Raw genomic sequence first — 19,706 nt, 5'->3', positions numbered from 1 at the left:
TGACCTACCTCCTTGAAGGACTGCAGCAGGTTGCTGCCGGACACCGACAGGGTGATGTCTATGTGGTGCATGATGAACAGGGGCTCCTCCTGGCTCTGGTAGGGGAAACAGGCCAGGTTGTCTGCTATGTACAGGAGCATGTTTACCTCCATCTTCTGCAGGGGGGAAAAGTCACAATAACAACCATTACCTTCACCAAACTCTTACTTTGGTCTATCGGTTCATTCTGTCTATGTATACTGCTATAATTCTGATTCTTCTCAATGTGTATCTAGGGGAAGGAGGGACTCACCGAGCTGTCATCAAACAGGTTGAGCAGTGAGATGAGGAAGGCTCGTCGGTGCTGCCGGTTGGATCGGACCATAGAGAAGAGGTGGGCGCAGAGGGCCGAGGTGGTCTCGTCCTGCCGGTAGCCACGGATCACCGTACCCTTAGCTGACCAGATAGCTTGCTGTACCTGGTAGGACATCTTCATCCCCGCCACGGCCTTCATCTGGACACACAACCAAACACAATGCGTTATATACATTGATAACACACTACCAGCCTGTTGAGAGGCCACGCCGCTCTTTCTACCCTGAGACCGGCCCACAGACACTCACATGGATGAAGCCAGTGTACTTCTTATCAATCTCCACCAGCTGCTGGTCAGCCTTGTTCCTCATGGTGGGCTCTGGGTCTGTTCCCATGGCAATCAGGTAGGGCACACACTGAAAAAGAAGATGGATCACCAGCAGTTACAAAACTGTTGACAACAGTGATGCTTTTCACCATTATAATCACACATGTATTTTTTTTTACAAGGCCAGAGTTTAGGAATGATTTGTCTGAGAAGAGTAGCCCAATGGTATCCTGTATGGGTTTCTGAAGTGTTATGTACCTGCACAGGATGGATGAGGCCCTGGTTGAGTGTCAGGGCGATGACGTTGAGGGCAAAGTGTCGTACGTTGGACAGTGTGTGGAAGAAGGCCTCCAGCACCTGCTTCAGGTACAGCTGCATGATGGAGCTGCTCATGCCTGACGAGATGTCCCCCATCTCCTTCAGGTCCTCCTGCTTCGACAGCTTCTTCCCTGCAGACGCACAAAGACAAGAACCATTAGGAACCCTGAGCCTGGTTGAGCCGTATGGAAACTAGCCACTAGACATCATGGAGGCATGCCCTAACTAACACACCCAATATCCTGTGCCCCATTCTAACACTTTATTATATTGCTGTGCTTGTGTGTTTTCTTTGACCTGTTGTGAATAAATTAACTTTTGCTTGGGCCACCAATATGAACATGTATGCACTCTATTTTGTAAGTCACTTTGGATAAGGAAATGGCATATATAAGATTGAATAGACGCAGAGGTGAGACTCACACTGTTGGTCGGCCTCCTGCATGCGAGAATCCTCCTCCTGCAGGTATGTCTGCAGGTTCTTCAGCACCTGGATCTTCAGGTTGACAGAGCTCTTCCTGTCCGACAGGATGCCATTGTAAAGACTCTTCACATCCTGCATGAACATCAGCCCTGGGTACTGGATGAACTGGAAGCCTGGAGAACGGAGAGAGGGGGATGAGGTGTAAGAGAGAAGGAAAAAGATATTAGCCCAAGCACTGAGGAACCAGGGGAACAAAAGCCATTGGTGGTGGATGACAGAAGTTTGTTAGGACAACTAGTGGTCTGTGCTAGGGTGAAGTAAGGTTAGCTTTACCTAGACCAATGATGGCCTTGGTCTGAACTTCCTCATCTTCATGTTTGGTGAAGTACAGCAGAAGTTCCATCACTTTGTCCTTTATCACAACCTGAAGAGAAAAAGCAACAGTGACTGACAATACATCAAGTATTCAGGTCTTTAAACATCCCCAACAATACAAAAATATATCTCCCTTCTATTTCCGGGCCCTACCTTGCTGGGGCCCTTGAACTCCTCCTGGTCAAAGTCAAAGTGGCGACAGAGCGCCCCCACAGTGAACAGCGAACGCAGCAAGGCCGGTTTATTAGCAGCCAGAACAGGGTTGTTGCAATCCTCTGAGTGCTGGGTCTTCAGCTTGGTCAGGGCACCATAGTAACGGTTGAAACAAGCCCAAACAAACTTGTAGTTGTGAGTGACCCGGTTCACGACAGCTCCAAGACAGCTCACACAGTGTTGCACAACCTGCGGGAAAAAAAAGATGACAGAATAACTTAAAACCGGTCCTTCACATTTGATTGGTTCCTTCACGGTTATTTTAGTATTGAACCTGGCTACAAGCTGTAGCTTTTACTAGAGATGTACCGTCATGCCGTATTTGATGGTGAGCTTCATCAGGTCTTCCTCTATGGTGGTGAGGAAGGTCTCAGAGGGGTGCTCCATCAGAGGGATCACCAGCTCCAGGATCTTGGCCACGTTACAGATCACCATGAAGTCACTCTGGGTCTGGAAACAAGATCAAATTCATATTGATACAGTCACAGAGATTTCTAATGTGAGACAAAGCTGGACCTGTTGGTCATGTTGTTGTATAAAACGTGTACTGACAATAATCAACCACTAGATGGCCCTAGAGCGCTATGTAAAAACCAAGTGGCTACTTTTTGCTTGAACTTTCTTACACCGGTCTCAATGTTTCAACATATTGAGGAGAGGTTTGTGTGGGTCCTTACATTGCACTTGGTGGTGAGGTAAGGCTGCATGGTCATGGCATGTTTGACCATCAGCTGGGCTCGATTCTTACTGAACAGGAAGAGGGTGGTGATGCAAGACACCAGACGATTGGAGTTCACCCCCTTGTTCTCGATATCTGAAAAAGAAACACAGATCCTTCCTTCAGTCTCAACTGGACTTTCTATCATATCATAATCAACAGTACATTGATGTGTCAGGATATATGGCGATTCGCAATCTAAACCATTGCAATCTAAACTGTGAGTGACCTCCATACCAGCAAGAGACTCTTCGTATTTGAGGATGTGTTCCACTAGATTGTCCACCAGCTGAACGCAGGCCTTTCTGGCTGGTTTATAGGAAGCATCTTCCTCCGTCTTCAGCAGCTAAGTAAGGGGGAGGTTGTGAGGTGAGGCACACAACGTAAATCTTTCTGGAACTTGTTCGTAACAGCTCTCACATGAGAAAAGTGATATGAACAAGTCACAGTAGACCTAGAGTAAACAGCATAACTTCCCCCTGTGCTTAAAACTTACCACGACCACAAATAAATGGGACCTCAACGAACCTGAGCCAATGCGAAAAAAGTTCTGAATGTGACTCGAGGCCAACTACCGCCACGTAACACACTCCGACAACTGGAAATACTCACGTTTTGAAGCAGCTGCTCAAACCAGTCATAGCCTGTATCTTTGCATGCAGACACCTAGGAAAGATGATGTCATCAGGTCAAGACATGTTGAACAGGCAACCTTCAAAATACAGACTGAGATGTACATTGGAAAGTTATTTGACAGTTCTGTACTCAGCTTTGAGCCCTGGAACTCACCACGTCTGTGATGTTGAGGATTTTACGGGTCATGGCGTCTTTATCGTGATTGGGTGTAGGGGTGAACCAGAGTTTCTGGAAGGTCTCATTCACAAGTTTCTGAAAAAGCAAGAGGAGCAAACTTTGAAATTCGCACACGAATGTGCACACGGCGACAGGTAACGTTCTGCAGCCCTGTGAAGTGTCCACCTACAAATGAAACGCGGACATTTATTACAGACGCAGACCGATACACACCTTGATGCCCTCCTCGTCGTTGACCCTGCGGATCATCTTGACACACATCTCAGTGATCTTGTTGAAAGTGGGTTGCTCCAGACAGATGTCTCTCAAGATCTTGATCACCCTCTTCCTCACACTGATACCCGTGTCCTAGAAACAAGAGGGGTGCAAAGAGTTCAGATGGGAATGCAACATCCGCCATATCTTTACACATTTTCAGTCCAGCGCTACCTCTGCCGTAGAAGCGATCATTATAGATATCATCGAAAATAAATTAAACATTAAATAAATAATGTCATATTAACAAAACGACAATCTGAGTTACTTTTGTTGAGTAAAGGAGAAATGATAGCTGTTCAAATGCATTGTGTTTACATTTGAGAAGCCTGCAGTTCTCCAGCAGAGCCCTGGGTGGCAGTGTGGAGAAATTAATATTACCTTAGGTGAACTTTTACACTTGGAATGAACTCTCAGCTAGAGGTGGGAAGTGTCATCGGCCCAGTTCCATTTCTCACTACTCTGTCTCAGCTGATACTTTCTCATTCTCCTAGAAAGGGCTCTGAGCCATGTTATCCTCTCTAACAGCTTGTTTGCGCATTGCTCAAAGAGTTGCACTTCACAGCTGTGTTTAGGGTGTCACGCTGTGACTCTGTATCTGTGCATAAAGATGTGTGATAACCTGCTTGCTCAGGTGTGTATTATGGTGCGTGTGTGTTCGTTACCAGTATTCTCTCGATCAGCATGTCGTAGTACTGCTCTGTGAGCTGGGGTCTGCTCAGCACAAAGCGTCCCAGCAGCTCCACTGCAGCCTCGCGAACACTGGTGGAGTTGTCCATCAGACGACCATGGACCCCGCGCTGCATGTCCAACTGATGAGAGGAGAGGATGAGGACTGAGGAGACACTTATGCACAGACAAACATACATATATATATATACACACACACACACACACACACACACACACACACACACACACACACACACACACACACACACACACACACACACAGGGAAAAAAGTATTTGATCCCCTGACGATTTTGTACGTTTGCCCACTTACAAAGAAATGATCAGTCTATAATTTTAATAGTAGGTTTATTTGAACAGTGAGAGACAGAACAACAACAAAAAATCTAGAAAAACGCATGTCAAAAATGATTTGCATTTTAATGAGGGAAATAAGTATTTGACCCCTCTGCAAAACATGACTTAGTACTTGGTGGCAAAACCCTTGTTGGTAATCACAGAGGTCAGACGTTTCTTGTAGTTGGCCACCAGGTTTGCACACATCTCAGGAGCGATTTTGTCCCACTCCTCTTTGCAGATCTTCTCCAAGTCATTAAGGTTTCGAGGCTGACGTTTGGCAACTCGAACCTTCAGCTTTTCTATGGGATTAAGGTCTGGCGACTGGCTAGGCCACTCCAGGACCTTAATGTGCTTCTTCTTGAGCCACTCCTTTGTTGCCTTGGCTGTGTGTTTTGGGTCATTGTCATGCTGGAATACCCATCCACGACCCATTTTCAATGCCCTGGCTGAGGGAAGGAGGTTCTCACCCAAGATTTGTCGGAAAATGGCCCCGTCCATCGTCCCTTTGATGCGGTGAAGTTGTCCTTTCCCCTTAGCAGAAAAACACCCCCAAAGCATAATGTTTCCACCTCCATGCTTGACGGTGGAGATGGTGTTCTTGGGGTCATAGGCAGCATTCCTCCTCCTCCAAACACGGCGAGTTGAGTTGATGTCAAAGAGCTCCATTTTGGTCTCATCTGACCACAACACTCTCACCAGTTGTCCTCTGAGTCATTAAGATGTTCATTGGCAAACTTCAGACGGGCATGTATATGTATTCTTGAGCAGGGGGACCTTGCGGGCGCTGCAGGATTTCAGTCCTTCACGGCGTAGTGTGTTACCAATTATTTTCTTGGTGACTATGGTCCCAGCTGCCTTGAGATCATTGACAAGATCCTCCCGTGTAGTTCTGGGCTGATTCCTCACCGTTCTCATGATCATTGCAACGCCACGAGGTGAGATCTTGCATGGAGCCCCAGGCCGAGGGATATTGACAGATCTTTTGTGTTTCTTCCATTTGCGAATAATCGCACCAAATGTTGTCACCTTCTCACCAAGCTGCTTGGCGATGGTCTTGTAGCCCATTCCAGCCTTGTGTAGGTCTACAATCTTGTCCCTGACATCCTTGGAGTGCTCTTTGGTCTTGGCCATGGTGGAGAGTTTGGAATCTGATTGATTGATTGCTTCTGTGGACAGGTGTCATTTTTACAGGTAACAAGCTGCGGTTAGGAGCACTCCCTTTAAGAGTGTGCTCCTAATCTCAGCTCGTTACCTGTATAAAAGACACCTGGGAGCCAGAAATCTTTCTGATTGAGAGGGGGTCAAATACTTATTTCCCTCATTAAAATGCAAATCAATTTATAACATTTCTGACATGTGTTTTTCTGGATATTTTTGTTGTTATTCTGTCTCTCACTGTTCAAATAAACCTACCATTAAAATTATAGACTGATCCTTTCTTTGTCAGTGGGCAAACGTACAAAATCAACACACACACACACACACACACACACACACACACACACACACACACACCCACACACACACACACACACACACACACTGGCTCGCAAAAGTATTCACCACCTTGACATTTTTCCTTTTGTTGCTTTACAACGTAATTAAAATTGATTTTTTGGGGGGGGGGCTTGTATCATTTGATTTACACAACATGCCTACGACTTTGAAGATGCAAAATATTTTTTCTTGTGAAACAAACAAGAAATATGACAAAAAAAACTGAAAACTTGAGCATGCATAACTATTCACCCTCCCAAAGTCAATACTTTGTAGAGCCACCTTTTGCAGCAATTACTGCTGCAAGTCTCATGGGGTATGTCTCTATAAGCTTGGCACAAATAGCCACTGGGATTTTTGCCCATTCTTCAAGGCAAAACTGCTCCAGCTCCTTCAAGTTGGATGGGTTCCGCTGGTGTACAGCAATCTTTAAGTTATACCACAGATCTCAATTGGATTGAGGTCTGGGCTTTGACTAGGCCATTCCAATACATTAAAATGTTTCCCCTTAAAACATTCGAGTGTTGCTTTAGCAGTATGCTTAGGGTCATTGTCCTGCTGGAAGGTGAACCTCCGTCCCAGTCTCAGATCTCTTGAAGACTGGAACACATTTCCCTTAAGAATTTCCCTGTATTTAGCACCATCCATCATTCCTTCAATTCTGACCAGTTTCCCAGTCCCTGCCGATGAAAAACATCCCCTTAGCATGATGCTGCCACCACCATGCTTTACTGTGACAAAGCGTTTTCCTTGATGGCCAAAAAGCTCAATTTTAGTGTCATCTGACCAGAGTACCCCTTCTTCCATATGTTTGGGGAGTCTCCCACATGCCTTTTGGCGAACACCAAACATGTTTTCTTATTTTTTTCTTTAAGAAATTGCTTTTTTTCTGACCACTCTTCTGTAAAGCCCAGCTCTGTGGAGCTTACAGCTTAAAGTGGTCCTATGGACAGATACTCCAATCTCCACTGTGGAGCTTTGCAGCTCCTTCAGGGTTATCTTTGGACTCTTTGTTGCCTCTCTGATTAATGCCCTCCTTGCCTGGTCCTTGAGTTTTGGTGGGCGGCTCTCTCTTGGCAGGTTTGTTGTGGTGCCATATTCTTTACATTTTTTAAATAATGGATTTAATGGTGCTCTGTGGGATAACAACAAAGTCTCTGATATTTTTTTAGAACCTAACCCTGATCTGTACTTCTCCACAACTTTGTCCATGACCTGTTTGGAGAGCTTCTTGGTCTTCATGGTGCCACCCCTTGCTTAGTGGTGTTGCAGACTCTGAGGCCATTCAGAACAAGTGTATATATACACTGAGATAATGTGACGGAACGTGTGACACTTAGATTGCACACAGGTGGACTTTATTTAATTCATTCTGTGACTTCTGAAGGTAATTGGTTGCATCAGATCTTATTTAGGGGCTTCATAGCAAAGGGGGCGAATACATATGCACACACCACTTTTCCATTTTTAATTTTTTCAGAATTATTTGAAACAAGTTATTTTTTTCATTTCACTTCAACAATTTGGACTATTTTGTGTATGTCCATTACATGAAATCCAAATATAAATCCATTTGAATTACAGGTTGTAATGCAACAAAATAGGAAAAACGCCAAGGGGGATGAATACTTTTGCAAGGCACTGCAGGTGGATCAGTTTTCGTGTTGGGTAGAGCAGACTCACCCTGGCTAGAATACTGGGGTCTACAGCCACCACCTCAGACAAACACTTCATGGCTTTAGTTCTGACAGCTATGGCACTCTCCCCCAGCACTCTCAGGATCTGTTTGAGAGGAGAGAGAGGGAACAGAGATCCATTCTTTACAAACCATACACAAAGCACCAAGTTTACCATACGCTGGTTCACAACACGCAGGAATGAAACAAAATCACCCTCTTACCTGTGTTAAATAAATATCGAAGCTCTGCGCGAACGGCCTCATAGAGGCCAAATATCTGACAATCAGGCAGGAGTCGTCATAGTCCACAGTGTCAGAGTTCATCCTGTGGGGGAAAAGAGAGACAGGCCAACATTGAGGATGAGCCACATTTACACTTGAGTCATTTAGCAGACACTCTTACCCAGAGTGACTTACAGGACAAATTAGGGTTAAGAGCCTTGCGCAAGTGCTCATCGACAGGTTTTTCCACGTAGTCGGCAAAGGGACGCGACCCAGCAATCTTTCCGGTTACTGAGCGGGACAGCGAGGGTTGAGTCCTACCTCAATGTGCTGAACTGCGAGGGCGCGGTCTTGATGATGTTGCGGAGGTACTTCTTGCGGGCCTCAGCTCTCTGCATGATCTCGCCGGTGCTCTCGATGTCCTTGGCGTGGTGCTGGCCTTCAGAAGAGTCCTCGTCCCCTCGCTGGTTCTGAGACTTCATGGCTTTTTCTGTCTCTGTCAAAGTGTCTCTGAACCACTGAGCTATGTAGAACTTCCTGGCAAACTGAGGAGCAGCAGCGGAAATTAAGAGTTACACCTCTCATCTGATATGTAAGTAACGAGCAGTTATTACTACAGTATGTGCATTAAACACACTCACAACTAGAGATGGATCCGTCTCTGCGTTCTCATCCATGTAATCCAGCAGGGCTTTCTGTAGCTGCTGGGTCTCATCATTGCCTTGGGTCTGGGTTGGAAATACAGCAAGAATATTGAGGATGAGGTTGAGCATTGTCATTGTCAACCTAAAATGTGTGTGTGTTCAGAGTGTTCTGTGTTTGACTGAACGTTTACCTCTTTGAGGATGCGGTCAATGGTGCGCTGGTCCATCTGGCTGGTGACTGCGTCTTTCCGCAGGCGGGCAGCGACCGTGCCCAGGTAGTCAAGCGATGCCACCCTCAGAGCCATCTCCGTCTGCTTATTACTGAACTGGTGCACCTGGAACAGTGGATCGGGAGAAGAGTGTCGTTCAGGCTGTTCTTTTTTTCCCACAACAGCAAAGAACTCACCAGTGTAGGGATGGGCATTTTAAATAACGTAACTATTTTTGGGGGATATCCGGATAGTCGAAATACATGTGTTTTTAAATGTGTTATGTTTTTAACCTGAGCTTCTGCTACAGCAGCGGACTGGGGAGTGACTGGTGTGCGAGACGGAGAGAGAGACTAGTAAAGTTGCAACGCCATCTCACGCTAGACAAACTTGTAACGGTTGCCATAGTTCATCTATCTGACAGTGTATGTCTAGACTGCATCAAATCAATGTAGAGATGTAGATAGCTAGCTTTGAGGCTATAATATGCTGCGCTCCCCCATCCGAGTCAACAAATAACAACAACTCCATTCAGATTAAACAACAGCCTACCTGTCGGTTGTAGCCCACGCCTTCTCATTTAACCAAACATTTTATTCCGTCATTTTTTTATAAAATGTTGGAATGCTTAGAGATCTCTCCCTTCACTTGCTACACATGGAACCTTTGCTGCTTTGAATGGCCGACAAAAACAAGCAGCTACACGCGGGAAACGTGTGTAGGCTACCGCTATGTTTATTTTGTGGAGCGCACGGCATAAAAATAAAAAAATACAGTTAAAAGTTTGTTTTATTAAATAAAAAATGTCAAACGTCATGGTACTATATATCCTTGTATGGAATAACGTCACAGAGAATTTAACATTTCGACAAAGACTTTTCATTGTTAAAATAGTCCTATATTATTTTCTTATTTTTAGGATTACTCACACAAGTAATCCAATAGTAATGTATGTTCGGATATCTGGATAAACGTCCCCATCCCTACACCAGAGGAGTCCTTTGTGCTTTTATCTCTACTGCCAGCCAATAACTAATTGATTTAGCTGAATCTTAGTTTCTATGACGGATGGACTCACCAGTAGACGTCCCAGCAGACTGAGGAGAAGCTCTGAAGCTGGCCACTCTGGTTTGTTCACCGTAGACAGCAGGTCCTGGACAAAGTTCTCAAACAACGGCCGGTAGTCCTCCTCTCCCTGCTTACTGCCACACCTGAAACACAGACAGAGGGAAGTTTGATCGAAGAGCTTACAGTATCATAACAGATATCTTACAAAAACATTTAGCCCTTTTTCTCCCCAATTTCGTGATATCGCTGCAACTCCCGTACAGACTCGGCAAAGGTCGAGAGCCACGCGTCCTACGAAACACGACCCCGCCAAGCTTCTTGACACACTACTCGATTAACCCGGAAGCCAGCCGCACCAACGTGACGGAGGAAACACTGTACAGCCACTAGCACCGTGATGCAGTGCCTTAGACCGCTGCGCCACTCGGGAGGCCATACCGTCTTCTCATAACAGTTAGGATGTAGTTTGATTTTGAGAATGAGAGATCAACTTACTTCTTTAGGAAAACGGACAGGAAGTTCTGAGCTGCTCTCATGGCCGTCTCATAAGAGTTAGTGATCAGGACATCTTGATCCACCTGGGAAAATAGAGAGCGCTTGTGAACAAACTAAATACAGAAGTCTTTGGCCGAGAATTCTGTCGAATCATCACTAGCCCAGGTAGTACATGGCATCTCTAACGTACCTTCTTGTTGTACTCATCGTCGTGACTGTCCCTGTTGTTGGGGAGGTGCACCACACACTGGATGAGCTGAAGCACCAGAGCTGTGACCATCTGGATGTACATGGGCTCCCCATCCTTATCACTGCTGTTCAGCCTAGGGACGCACACATAGACAAAGAAACACGGACAATTCATTTCAGCAGATAAACACGATGAAAAGAACCAGAAACGCATTTGAAAAATAAGGCCAACGTCCTAAATTTCAAACTGTTTCTTGAGAACTATGACATGGCTTGGTCTCTCGTGGCACATGTTCTCTACAGGTGCAGTTACCTGAAGTTCCTGAGGCTGCGTTTGCTGGTGGGTAGTCTGGCCAGAGAGGTGAAGATCTCTTCCAGGATGAGCTGCCTGTGCTTCTCATAGCGAGAGAACACCTAAGGGAGATCAGGAGAAAAGGCTCATCATCGGAGTCTCACACACACTATACACACACACACTATACCACACACATTGTAATATTGTACATTTGTAATAATAGAGTAATCATGTTTTGTATGATGAATTGTTTTATTTGATGTAATTGTTCTAATCCTGTTTGGACCCCAGGAAGAGTAGCTGCTGCCTTGGCAGCCGCTAATGGGGATCCTAATAAATACAAATAAATGAAAGAGTTACCCTGACATTGCTATACATAATACATACACAATGAAAGGAAATATATTCTAGAACAAATCCAGACTCCATGGGAACCCTGGTTTGAAGCACCACATCAAGAGCAACCCTGGCACTGCTATACAAGGGCTGTATGGATGCACAATAAAGGGAACTTTATTTATATTGACTCTGTACCGGTACCCCCCTGTATATAGCCCCGCTATTATTATTTATTTGTTATTCTTATCTCTTACTTTTTTAGGGATTTTCGTAAAACTACATTGTTGGCGAAGGGCGAAGCATTTCACTGTAAGGTCTACACCTGTTGTATTCGGCGCATGTGACAACTCAATGGGAACCATGTTTTGGATTCTTACCGCAGTCACTAGTTTGATGGCACACAGCTGTAGCTCACTGACACTCTCCACAAAGAATGGAGTGATGCCCATGGAGGAGACCTCAGGTAAGGAGAAAGGGAGAGATGGGTCACAAGGTGAGCAGGGGTCAGAAAAGGTCAGAGGGCATGACCCCCAGGGATAGCACTAGGAGCCGAGTCTCACCTGTAGGATGGTGGTGTCCGTCAACAGCTGGATCTCCAGGAGCTCAGAGATGTTGCTGACGATGTCACACACCTTGTTGTAGAGCATGATGATCACCCTCTGCTTGTGTGTGGAGCTTTTAGCCCTCTTAGCCCTGGAGCTCAGATAGCCACCTGGGTGGGAGACGGGAGGAGAGACAATGAGAAAAACTGAGCAAAGACCCTCTCCACAGTCAGTCATGGCAGGAATATGCATAACAGTGGCCCCGGTAGTTCAGAGACGGACCACACTGCCTTGAATATACACACTATGTTTATTCTTTACATGAACCGTCTTTCAAATGTTATGGGTCCTCTGGTCTTGAACAGAGTGTATCAAGACTGTGACTGGACATTTATATGGCCTGTTCTCGCCACATTATGCTACGGCTTTGCTCCAATTGCTTTTGATTGTAAGGTGGGTTGAGGGTGCTGACCTCCATGAGGGTTCACTCTGTAGACAGGGTCATACTGAGGGTAGAGAGTGTTCTGCAGGTGAAACTTGGTGTACTGCAGCACCCTCTCAATCACGTCCTCGATGTACACCGCCTTGGGCATGCGGGACGACGTCATGATGTTGAGGGCCGTCAGACAGGCGTCAGCTGACTTGGTCACGCGCTCCATGATGAGGTCACGCCACAGCCGCTCCTCGTCTTCTGCGTCTGCGTCCTGTTGGGACAGAGAGAGAAGACGTTCAGACAAGTGGAACTTCTCCTTGGAACATGCTTTTTAAGCCAGGAGACATAATCTGTGTCCGGGAAACCATATGAGGGGACAACTTACATGGTTCATCAGTGTGGAGAGCTTGGAACCGTCCTGAATGTTCTTCTCCAGGATGTTCAGGACCTTCACCAACTTATCAGATGGAAGCTATCGATGAGACGGATGAGAAAATATATAACAGAATACCTTCTCCAATTTAGGATTGCCAAAAACATCACCCTGCATCGTGTTCCCTCTTCTTACCCTGAAGGTGATGCCCATGGCCTTGATCTTAGCAGATTCACTGCCCAGCTCACTGAGCTGGTGTTTCCCCAGCAAAAGCTCCTGTGGGATCTCATCATCATCTGTTGACAAGAGTTCTGCAGTTAGAGGAAGCAGTCCTGCCACCGTCATTTGTCACTGAACATTACTACGGCTGAAATCGAATTACATTTGAAAATAATTCCAACAATCACAAGGTTATCTTTCCCATCCTTGGTAGAAGGTATTATAAACGCTGACTCAAACCGCTGAGGATAAAAAAAAAAAACACCTGTAAAATTAGATCATGAATAATGCATACCCATGGCATTGAAGTCAATGTCCTCCAAGCTCTCCAGAATGTTGTCCACACTGGCTGAGAACCTCTTGAACGTGGAGGAGTCCATCAATTCTGTTGAGTAAACACAGAGAAAGAAAGTGAGTAACCTGCGTTAATGGGACAAAAGTCATACAACAAAGACACTGCTGAAGTTAGGACGAAATTACCTTCTGGTGTCAGCTTGGGCTCGTATGCCTTCCTCTTCTTCTGTTTCTCCTTCTTCTTCATCTTTCTGGCAACTGGACAGGATAGATACATGTTCGAAAAATACATTGGACAGCAACACTTACCTAGTGAAATATTACTACAGATTTAAGATCTTAATTCGAACTATATAGTCTAAGCAAAATAATCATGCAGCAACAGGATTTGAATGTTTAGTCCATAATGTTGCTTGATCGGCGGTTAGACTATTAGCTGGCCAAAAGTAGGCTGTGTGAAAAGTGCAATACTGTTAATATAACAGTGTGTTCGTGGTGGTTTTCAGTGAAGCTCAGCAACAAAAGGGTGATCAAATGACGATCTTACATCTCATCCTCTGCATTTCTACCCTGCAGCTAATGCCCAGGTATAGCCTGCTGGTTTTAAACTCTTCAGACAGTGGAAAAGATAACCATTGACGCCCATGCTGGATGGTCAGTCGAAGACAGTGCCAGACTTACGGTCACTCATACTGGGTGGTGGGGATTCCTCATCCGATTCCTCTGGGCTGCGTTCTCGGTAGCGCCTGCCGGATCCCTTGCGCCGCTCCTGGGAGCCCCAACTACTCCTCCGGTGCTCTCCTGAGCCTCTCCTCTCCCGCTCATCAGGCTCCCACGTCTTTTCTCGCTCCTTCTTGTGACGCTTCCGTGCAGCTGCAGGGAGAGAAAGAAGGAGCAACAAGTTACAGGATGTTGCTTTAATCATCAGGGGTTTGTTATCAACCATTAGCCTGCACTACTGGGATTGGAATGGACACAGTTTTGGATATGGCTGTGGGGGGGGACTGTAATGTGTGTAACACTCACACTCCGTCACAGAGTCGTCGTCTGAGTCGTCGGAGTCGACTTCGGCGTACTTGGGCTTCTCGTTGACGGTGCTGCGCTTGCGTTTGTTCATCTTCACTCTCTCACACAGTGGCATGGTGGACTCTATCTCAGCAATGAGATGAGGAGGCAGTTCTTTCAACACTGATTCATCAAGACCTCCTAAGGAGAGGTCACCCAGTCATGTATTAGCCCTTGTATGAAAGGGCTAAATACACTAACAACGACACATTACGCGCCACAATTAAAACCAGTAGTGTCTTGTATACAGGATCATTAGCAAGGCCTCATGACCAAATCAAATCAACCCCAAAATAAATCATTATCCATTCAAGGGGGCTGAAATACAGTACGTGATTCTGTGCCGCTAGTGGATCAATGTGCAAAGTAATTAAAACTCTCAAAGTTCTCAAATTAAGTCAAAAACACATGATGTCAAAACAGGTTACCATAGTTAAACCTTAACTTCACCCACACAATAAGCTGGCCCAGTCAGTCATGCAGACAGCAGGATGTCTCTTACCTTTCCCAGACTTTTCATGACAGTGTCTGCTCTTGGAGGACTTGGAGCCGCGTGCGTTCCTGTCCTCCCTTTCCCTGATGATTTTCTGCACCTCGTCGATGCTGAGTTTCTGCAGCACCACAACAGGTTTGGCTCCTGTCTTCATCTCCTCTACCAGCCCCAGTCGCTCCAGCTTGACCCGGGGCTCGCTCCAGCCCTCCATTACAGGCCCCAGACCAGACCCATGCTTCCTCATCTCAGCTGCCAACACATGCCCATCCTTATCCCGCTTCATCTTGGGAATCACAAAGTTCTTAAAGCCTCCAGACTTTACCCCCCCTAGCAGGTAGGCAGGGAACTCCTGTTTGCTTTCAGCAGGCTGCGGTTGCTGCTTGGAGTCCTGTCGGTTCCTGCTGCCGTCCCCACTCCTCCTCTCCTCCCCGCTCCTCCTCTCCTCCCCGCTCCTCCTCTCCTCTTTATTAGGGGGTTTGAGGTTGGGGCATGGCCGGTCAGTCCTCTGGCGCCCACTGGGGTCCACCCCCCCTCGGCCCTCCTGCTTAACCCGCGGGCTCTCTGGCCTGGAGCGTTGCTCTGGAGACCGACGGTCCCGTGGTTCCCCTGCCTCTGTCCTGTGTTTCCTCTCCCTGTCTTTATCCGCCCGCTCCCTGTCTCTGTCCCGTCCATGTTTGGAGTCGTGTTCCCCCCTGCTGGACTTGCTGGGGGTCTCTGGCCTGCGGATGCGGGATGGGTCGTTGTCCCGGGACCTGTCTTCCCTGTGACCAGAGTCTGAGCGGCCCTCGTGCCGTTGTCGTGGCGTGTCAGGCGTCCTGCTGTCAGGTCGGGCCTTGCCATTGTCAGGTTTTCCGTCGTGTCTGTGTTTGGACGAGTCTCTTCTGTTTTCGTGCTTGTGTTTAGGGGTCTCCGGCCGGCCATCGGGGCCTAGCTTCTTGGGGGTGTCGGCGCGCTGCTTGATGACCTCTGGCCGGCCGTCTGCAGTCTGTAGTCGCTCTCCATCCGTCTTGGACTTTAGCCGCAGGACTCCGGTAGAGTCGGAGCCGTCCTCTGGACCCAGGCGTTCCTCGGGCCAGCGCCGGGCCTCCACGGCTGGGGTGGGGGTGCCCATGTTCACCTCTGGCTGCCCGTCAGCTCTGCCTGCTTGCTGCAGGTCGATGCTGACCATTAGGGCTGGCCGGCTGGCACCATTACTGGCTGCACTAGCCTCCTGGGGTGCCAACTTGCTGCCAGCATTGCCCCCTCCCACACCAGGCTGAGTTGCCCCCGCTGTACCTCCAGCGCCAGGCTCTTGGGGATACGAGTCCTGCTTCCGCTTCTTCAGTGGCTTGTCTACAATAAGGAAACCATGGGTAAGGAAATTGACAGACACCCACAACTATCAAGTTATTTCTCCCATCACTCATTATTAGGTGAAAGATATTGCCAGTATGTGATAAATCAGTAAGTGTAAAACTACATGAAGCAAGATGTGCACACTCACCTTTATCCTGAACCTCTTTGGAGCAGCGCTCCCTTTCTATGAGCGTCTCTCGTTCTATCCTCTCGATCTCAGCAAGAGCATCCATCTCAGCATCGTCGTACACAGCTCCGCTTATCACCCCTATAGCCTGTTTGGTGTTCTGGAGCACAGGGACCTGCTGGTAGCCTGACTGCTCCCCCTGGCCCGGGGCTAACCTGTGGGCAGGGTCCTGCTGCGTCCGGGAGAACTGCAGGCTGTTGTAGGCCAGGTCAGTGTCCTGGTCCTCTACCCCAGATAGGAGCTCTCCAGATTGGTCCAACTCAGAGGACTTCACCCGGGACAGTTTGAGCGTCAGCTTGGTAGAGTCTTTAGAGGGAGAGCTAACAATGTCGTACATGGCAGCTTTTTCCAACTGCTCTTTCTCCTCTTTAGTTAGCTTCTTCTGCTTCTTCTTGTGGTCAGGAGAGTCCAGGAGGAGGTCGGGAGCGGCGTCACGGGGGGGAGCGTAAGGTGGAGGGGATTGCAGAATGAGGCCAGGTCGTGACCCTGCCAAAACCAAAAAGGTGAGTTTATTTTTTATTTAACAAGGATTGTTTTCAGCAGCGGTGGCAAAGTCAGCTTGGGGGGGAGCTCAAACGTTATAAAAAATCTATGGGGGCCCCATGACATTTTTTTTTATTTTACATTCTCCCTCTGTAGATTTATTTGAGTGATTATTAGTTCTGAAATAGGATCTTATTTAAATATATATAGCTCCATGATCTTTTCTACATATTTAGATATCTGATTTAAGTTTACACAGAAAACGTTTTACCATCCCAAAAACGATAACAAAATAATACTACTTTTTTGGAATCATTATTTGAAGTGGTGGGCCGCCGCTGCTAAATGGATATAGGGGAAACACTGCTTAGCATAGAATAAGGAGGTTGACTCGTGATTTCCAGCCCACAGCATGATCATGCATAATACCTTTTGGGGTCCCTTCACTACCCACAGGGGAAGAAACAGACTGGGGCGATCGGAGCGGGAAGGAGGCATTTCTCATGGAAGGATCACTCTCCTAGGGAAAAAACATATCACATAAGAATCTATATTATAGATCATTAAAGCAGCAATGGTGGATACAACAAATACATTCAGGCAGTGTACAAGCAATGAGGATCCACGCGAGGAAACTTTCATGTCAAAAATATAGTCTCTTTGCTAGATAGAGTTTCATTTTGGTATGAATCATTTCTTGTGTTTACCTCATTCCCTAGTCTGTGGACTATGTTCATGTAGTCTTCGTTCGAGCCATGTCTGGCATTGTGATTGGCTGAGTTGCTTGAAATTTGCCCGGAGACCTTGTTGTCGTGGATGTTCCGCATGCTAGCAGGAACCACGGGACTGGCAACTGAACAGACACAGACAGACACCCAAATAAATCTCAGATACAATCAATCAATAGTTGAATTGCCTTCCAGCTAAGCCAAAACCCATACTCAACCACTGGTTCACCCTGTAAATCTTGTTTAAAAGGTGGAATGAATGCAAATAAACAAGACATAAAACAATAAAACAAAAGAAAGAAATCGTGAACTATTATGCCAACGTACAGGAATCTTGCAGCAAGTGTGCATTGCAAACCAACACTGCATCCTGTATTGTTACACACAGAGTTTGTGTTGACAGAGCATGGATATGCTGTGCTGCAAATAATAAGGCACAGACACATGAGCCGATGGGTCACAGCTTGGAGGTGATGGGGCAGGATAGCGGATGTTTGACATGATGTCCCCAGGTGACTCCCGTACCTAAGGTTGGGGTGGAGGGGTTCTGGTGGGGGGAGGCCTGGGGCTGGGTCTGCACCTCTAGGCAGGGCTGCACAGGCCTCTTGGGGCTTCCTGAATAAGAGGGTGCAGCCGGAACGACAGGGGAACCATGCAGCTCTACGACCACAGAACATCAACACAACACACCAGGGTAAACCATGGGTATAAATCCCTGTTATTTTGACTCGTTATTGTTATTCATTATGCACTGTGTATCTACTTCTCATTTCACTATTTCTACTTTAATCTTTAACTCTGCATTGTTGGAAAAGAACCTGTAAGTAAACATTTCATTGTTGTTTATGAAGCATGTGACAAATACAATTTGGTCTGTTGGTTTAAGTGTGTTGGTTCAACACAGAATCAACATCCTGACATACAATACCAGTCAAAAGTTTGGACACACCTACTCATTCAAGGGTTTTCCTTTATTTTGACTATTTCCTACATTGTAGAATAATAGTGAAGACATCAAAACTATGAAATAACACATATGGAATCATGTAGTGAGCAAAAAAGTGTAAAACAAGTCCCATAGGGCGGCGCAAAATTGGCCCAGCGTCGTCCGGGTTAGGGTTTGGCCAGTGTAGGGCGTCATTGTAAATAAGAATTTGATCTTAACTAACTTGCCTTGTTAAATAAAATTTAAAAAGCTGGTTGAGAAAATGCCAAGAGTGTGCAAAGCTGTCATCAAGGCAAAGGGTGGCTACTTTGAAGAATCTCAAATAAGAAATATATTTTGATTTGTTTCCCACTTTTTTGGTTACTACATGATTCCATATGTGTTATTTCATAGTTGAGATGTTTTCACTATTATTCTACAATGTAGAAAATAGTAAAAATAAAGAAAACCCCTTGAATGAGTAGGTGTGTCCAAACGTTTGACTGGTACTGTACATAAAAGTTAGGTACAGTACAGTTATCCGAAAATCAGTTTGTAGGTTTCATGCATCATTTTCCTATACAAAAGCAGAGGTGCAGTCTCACCTTGCTGGATCTGTTGGTGCTGAGAATAGCTGGGGGGATGAGGGTACTGCTGCATGTAACTTGCAGGGCTTTGGGGGGCGTAAGGGCTAGGCACAGGGCTGTTCTGCTGGGGCGTGAACCTAGCGCCTGACCCCATCTGTGGAGATGCAAAGCGACTGTAGAGGAAGAGGATGAGAAGAACATGTCAATTCCAAAGGAATTTGCAACTCTCAAAAGCTGACAGAAGTCTTGAATGAACTATCAGAGCACCCACTGTACCATTACACCAAATTGAATGAGAAATGTATTGTTATACCTAGAAGGGCTGTGTGAGATAGTGGATTGCTGGTAGTTTGTCGACGCCGGACTCCCATGCATGGAATTCTGGGACATCTTGTACTGCGGCATTATTGGCTGCTGCATTATATCTTTGAGATGAAAAGAAGAAGTGATTAAAGAGGAGTAGAGAAGGCCAGTGCATAGCACCAGTACGGAGGACACCTCCAGTCCAAGACAGAGGGGTCCTGTTTATGTCAGTGGGAGATAGAAGACCTCACTCAAAGAACTGTTAAGCTACTTCAGGAGCGAGACTGCATGAGATCACTTTCTGATCCTCACTCAGTTATCTGGTGGTTTGACAA

General features: G+C 46.4%; 1 protein-coding gene across 5 annotated transcripts in view; it reads right to left on the bottom strand.

Annotated features, from left to right (window-relative positions):
* The window catches only part of LOC106563887 (nipped-B-like protein B), a 48,239-nt gene that overhangs the window by 4,409 nt on the left and 24,124 nt on the right, over positions 1 to 19,706 (bottom strand). For 3 of the 5 annotated variants that reach the window (XM_014129821.3, XM_014129844.3, XM_014129839.3), the window contains exons 5-43: positions 19,382 to 19,493; positions 19,087 to 19,241; positions 18,082 to 18,216; positions 17,536 to 17,681; positions 17,258 to 17,348; positions 16,307 to 16,831; positions 14,833 to 16,155; positions 14,292 to 14,471; positions 13,947 to 14,138; positions 13,452 to 13,523; positions 13,267 to 13,356; positions 12,948 to 13,048; positions 12,765 to 12,851; positions 12,419 to 12,650; positions 11,965 to 12,116; positions 11,782 to 11,862; positions 11,084 to 11,184; positions 10,772 to 10,904; positions 10,582 to 10,664; positions 10,097 to 10,229; positions 9,001 to 9,144; positions 8,807 to 8,893; positions 8,487 to 8,710; positions 8,166 to 8,268; positions 7,949 to 8,047; positions 4,404 to 4,550; positions 3,697 to 3,831; positions 3,460 to 3,558; positions 3,283 to 3,336; positions 2,908 to 3,016; positions 2,630 to 2,766; positions 2,262 to 2,402; positions 1,893 to 2,141; positions 1,698 to 1,788; positions 1,364 to 1,537; positions 881 to 1,071; positions 603 to 710; positions 293 to 493; positions 9 to 155 (exon numbers count right to left, since the gene is read on the bottom strand). In XM_014129821.3, coding sequence (XP_013985296.1) covers positions 9 to 155; positions 293 to 493; positions 603 to 710; positions 881 to 1,071; positions 1,364 to 1,537; positions 1,698 to 1,788; positions 1,893 to 2,141; positions 2,262 to 2,402; positions 2,630 to 2,766; positions 2,908 to 3,016; positions 3,283 to 3,336; positions 3,460 to 3,558; positions 3,697 to 3,831; positions 4,404 to 4,550; positions 7,949 to 8,047; positions 8,166 to 8,268; positions 8,487 to 8,710; positions 8,807 to 8,893; positions 9,001 to 9,144; positions 10,097 to 10,229; positions 10,582 to 10,664; positions 10,772 to 10,904; positions 11,084 to 11,184; positions 11,782 to 11,862; positions 11,965 to 12,116; positions 12,419 to 12,650; positions 12,765 to 12,851; positions 12,948 to 13,048; positions 13,267 to 13,356; positions 13,452 to 13,523; positions 13,947 to 14,138; positions 14,292 to 14,471; positions 14,833 to 16,155; positions 16,307 to 16,831; positions 17,258 to 17,348; positions 17,536 to 17,681; positions 18,082 to 18,216; positions 19,087 to 19,241; positions 19,382 to 19,493 — 6,764 coding nt within the window. The remainder of the gene's footprint in view (positions 1 to 8; positions 156 to 292; positions 494 to 602; positions 711 to 880; positions 1,072 to 1,363; positions 1,538 to 1,697; positions 1,789 to 1,892; positions 2,142 to 2,261; positions 2,403 to 2,629; positions 2,767 to 2,907; positions 3,017 to 3,282; positions 3,337 to 3,459; positions 3,559 to 3,696; positions 3,832 to 4,403; positions 4,551 to 7,948; positions 8,048 to 8,165; positions 8,269 to 8,486; positions 8,711 to 8,806; positions 8,894 to 9,000; positions 9,145 to 10,096; positions 10,230 to 10,581; positions 10,665 to 10,771; positions 10,905 to 11,083; positions 11,185 to 11,781; positions 11,863 to 11,964; positions 12,117 to 12,418; positions 12,651 to 12,764; positions 12,852 to 12,947; positions 13,049 to 13,266; positions 13,357 to 13,451; positions 13,524 to 13,946; positions 14,139 to 14,291; positions 14,472 to 14,832; positions 16,156 to 16,306; positions 16,832 to 17,257; positions 17,349 to 17,535; positions 17,682 to 18,081; positions 18,217 to 19,086; positions 19,242 to 19,381; positions 19,494 to 19,706) is intronic. The other 2 variants (XM_014129829.3, XM_014129851.3) reach the window with 2 other exon arrangements.

This window comes from Salmo salar, chromosome 01, assembly GCF_965601325.2.
Source record: "Salmo salar chromosome 01, fSalSal1, whole genome shotgun sequence".
Classification (NCBI taxonomy): Eukaryota; Metazoa; Chordata; class Actinopteri; order Salmoniformes; family Salmonidae; genus Salmo; species Salmo salar.
The sequence above is the reverse complement of the archived record's forward strand: the minus strand, read 5'-3'. Positions and strand labels throughout refer to the sequence as shown.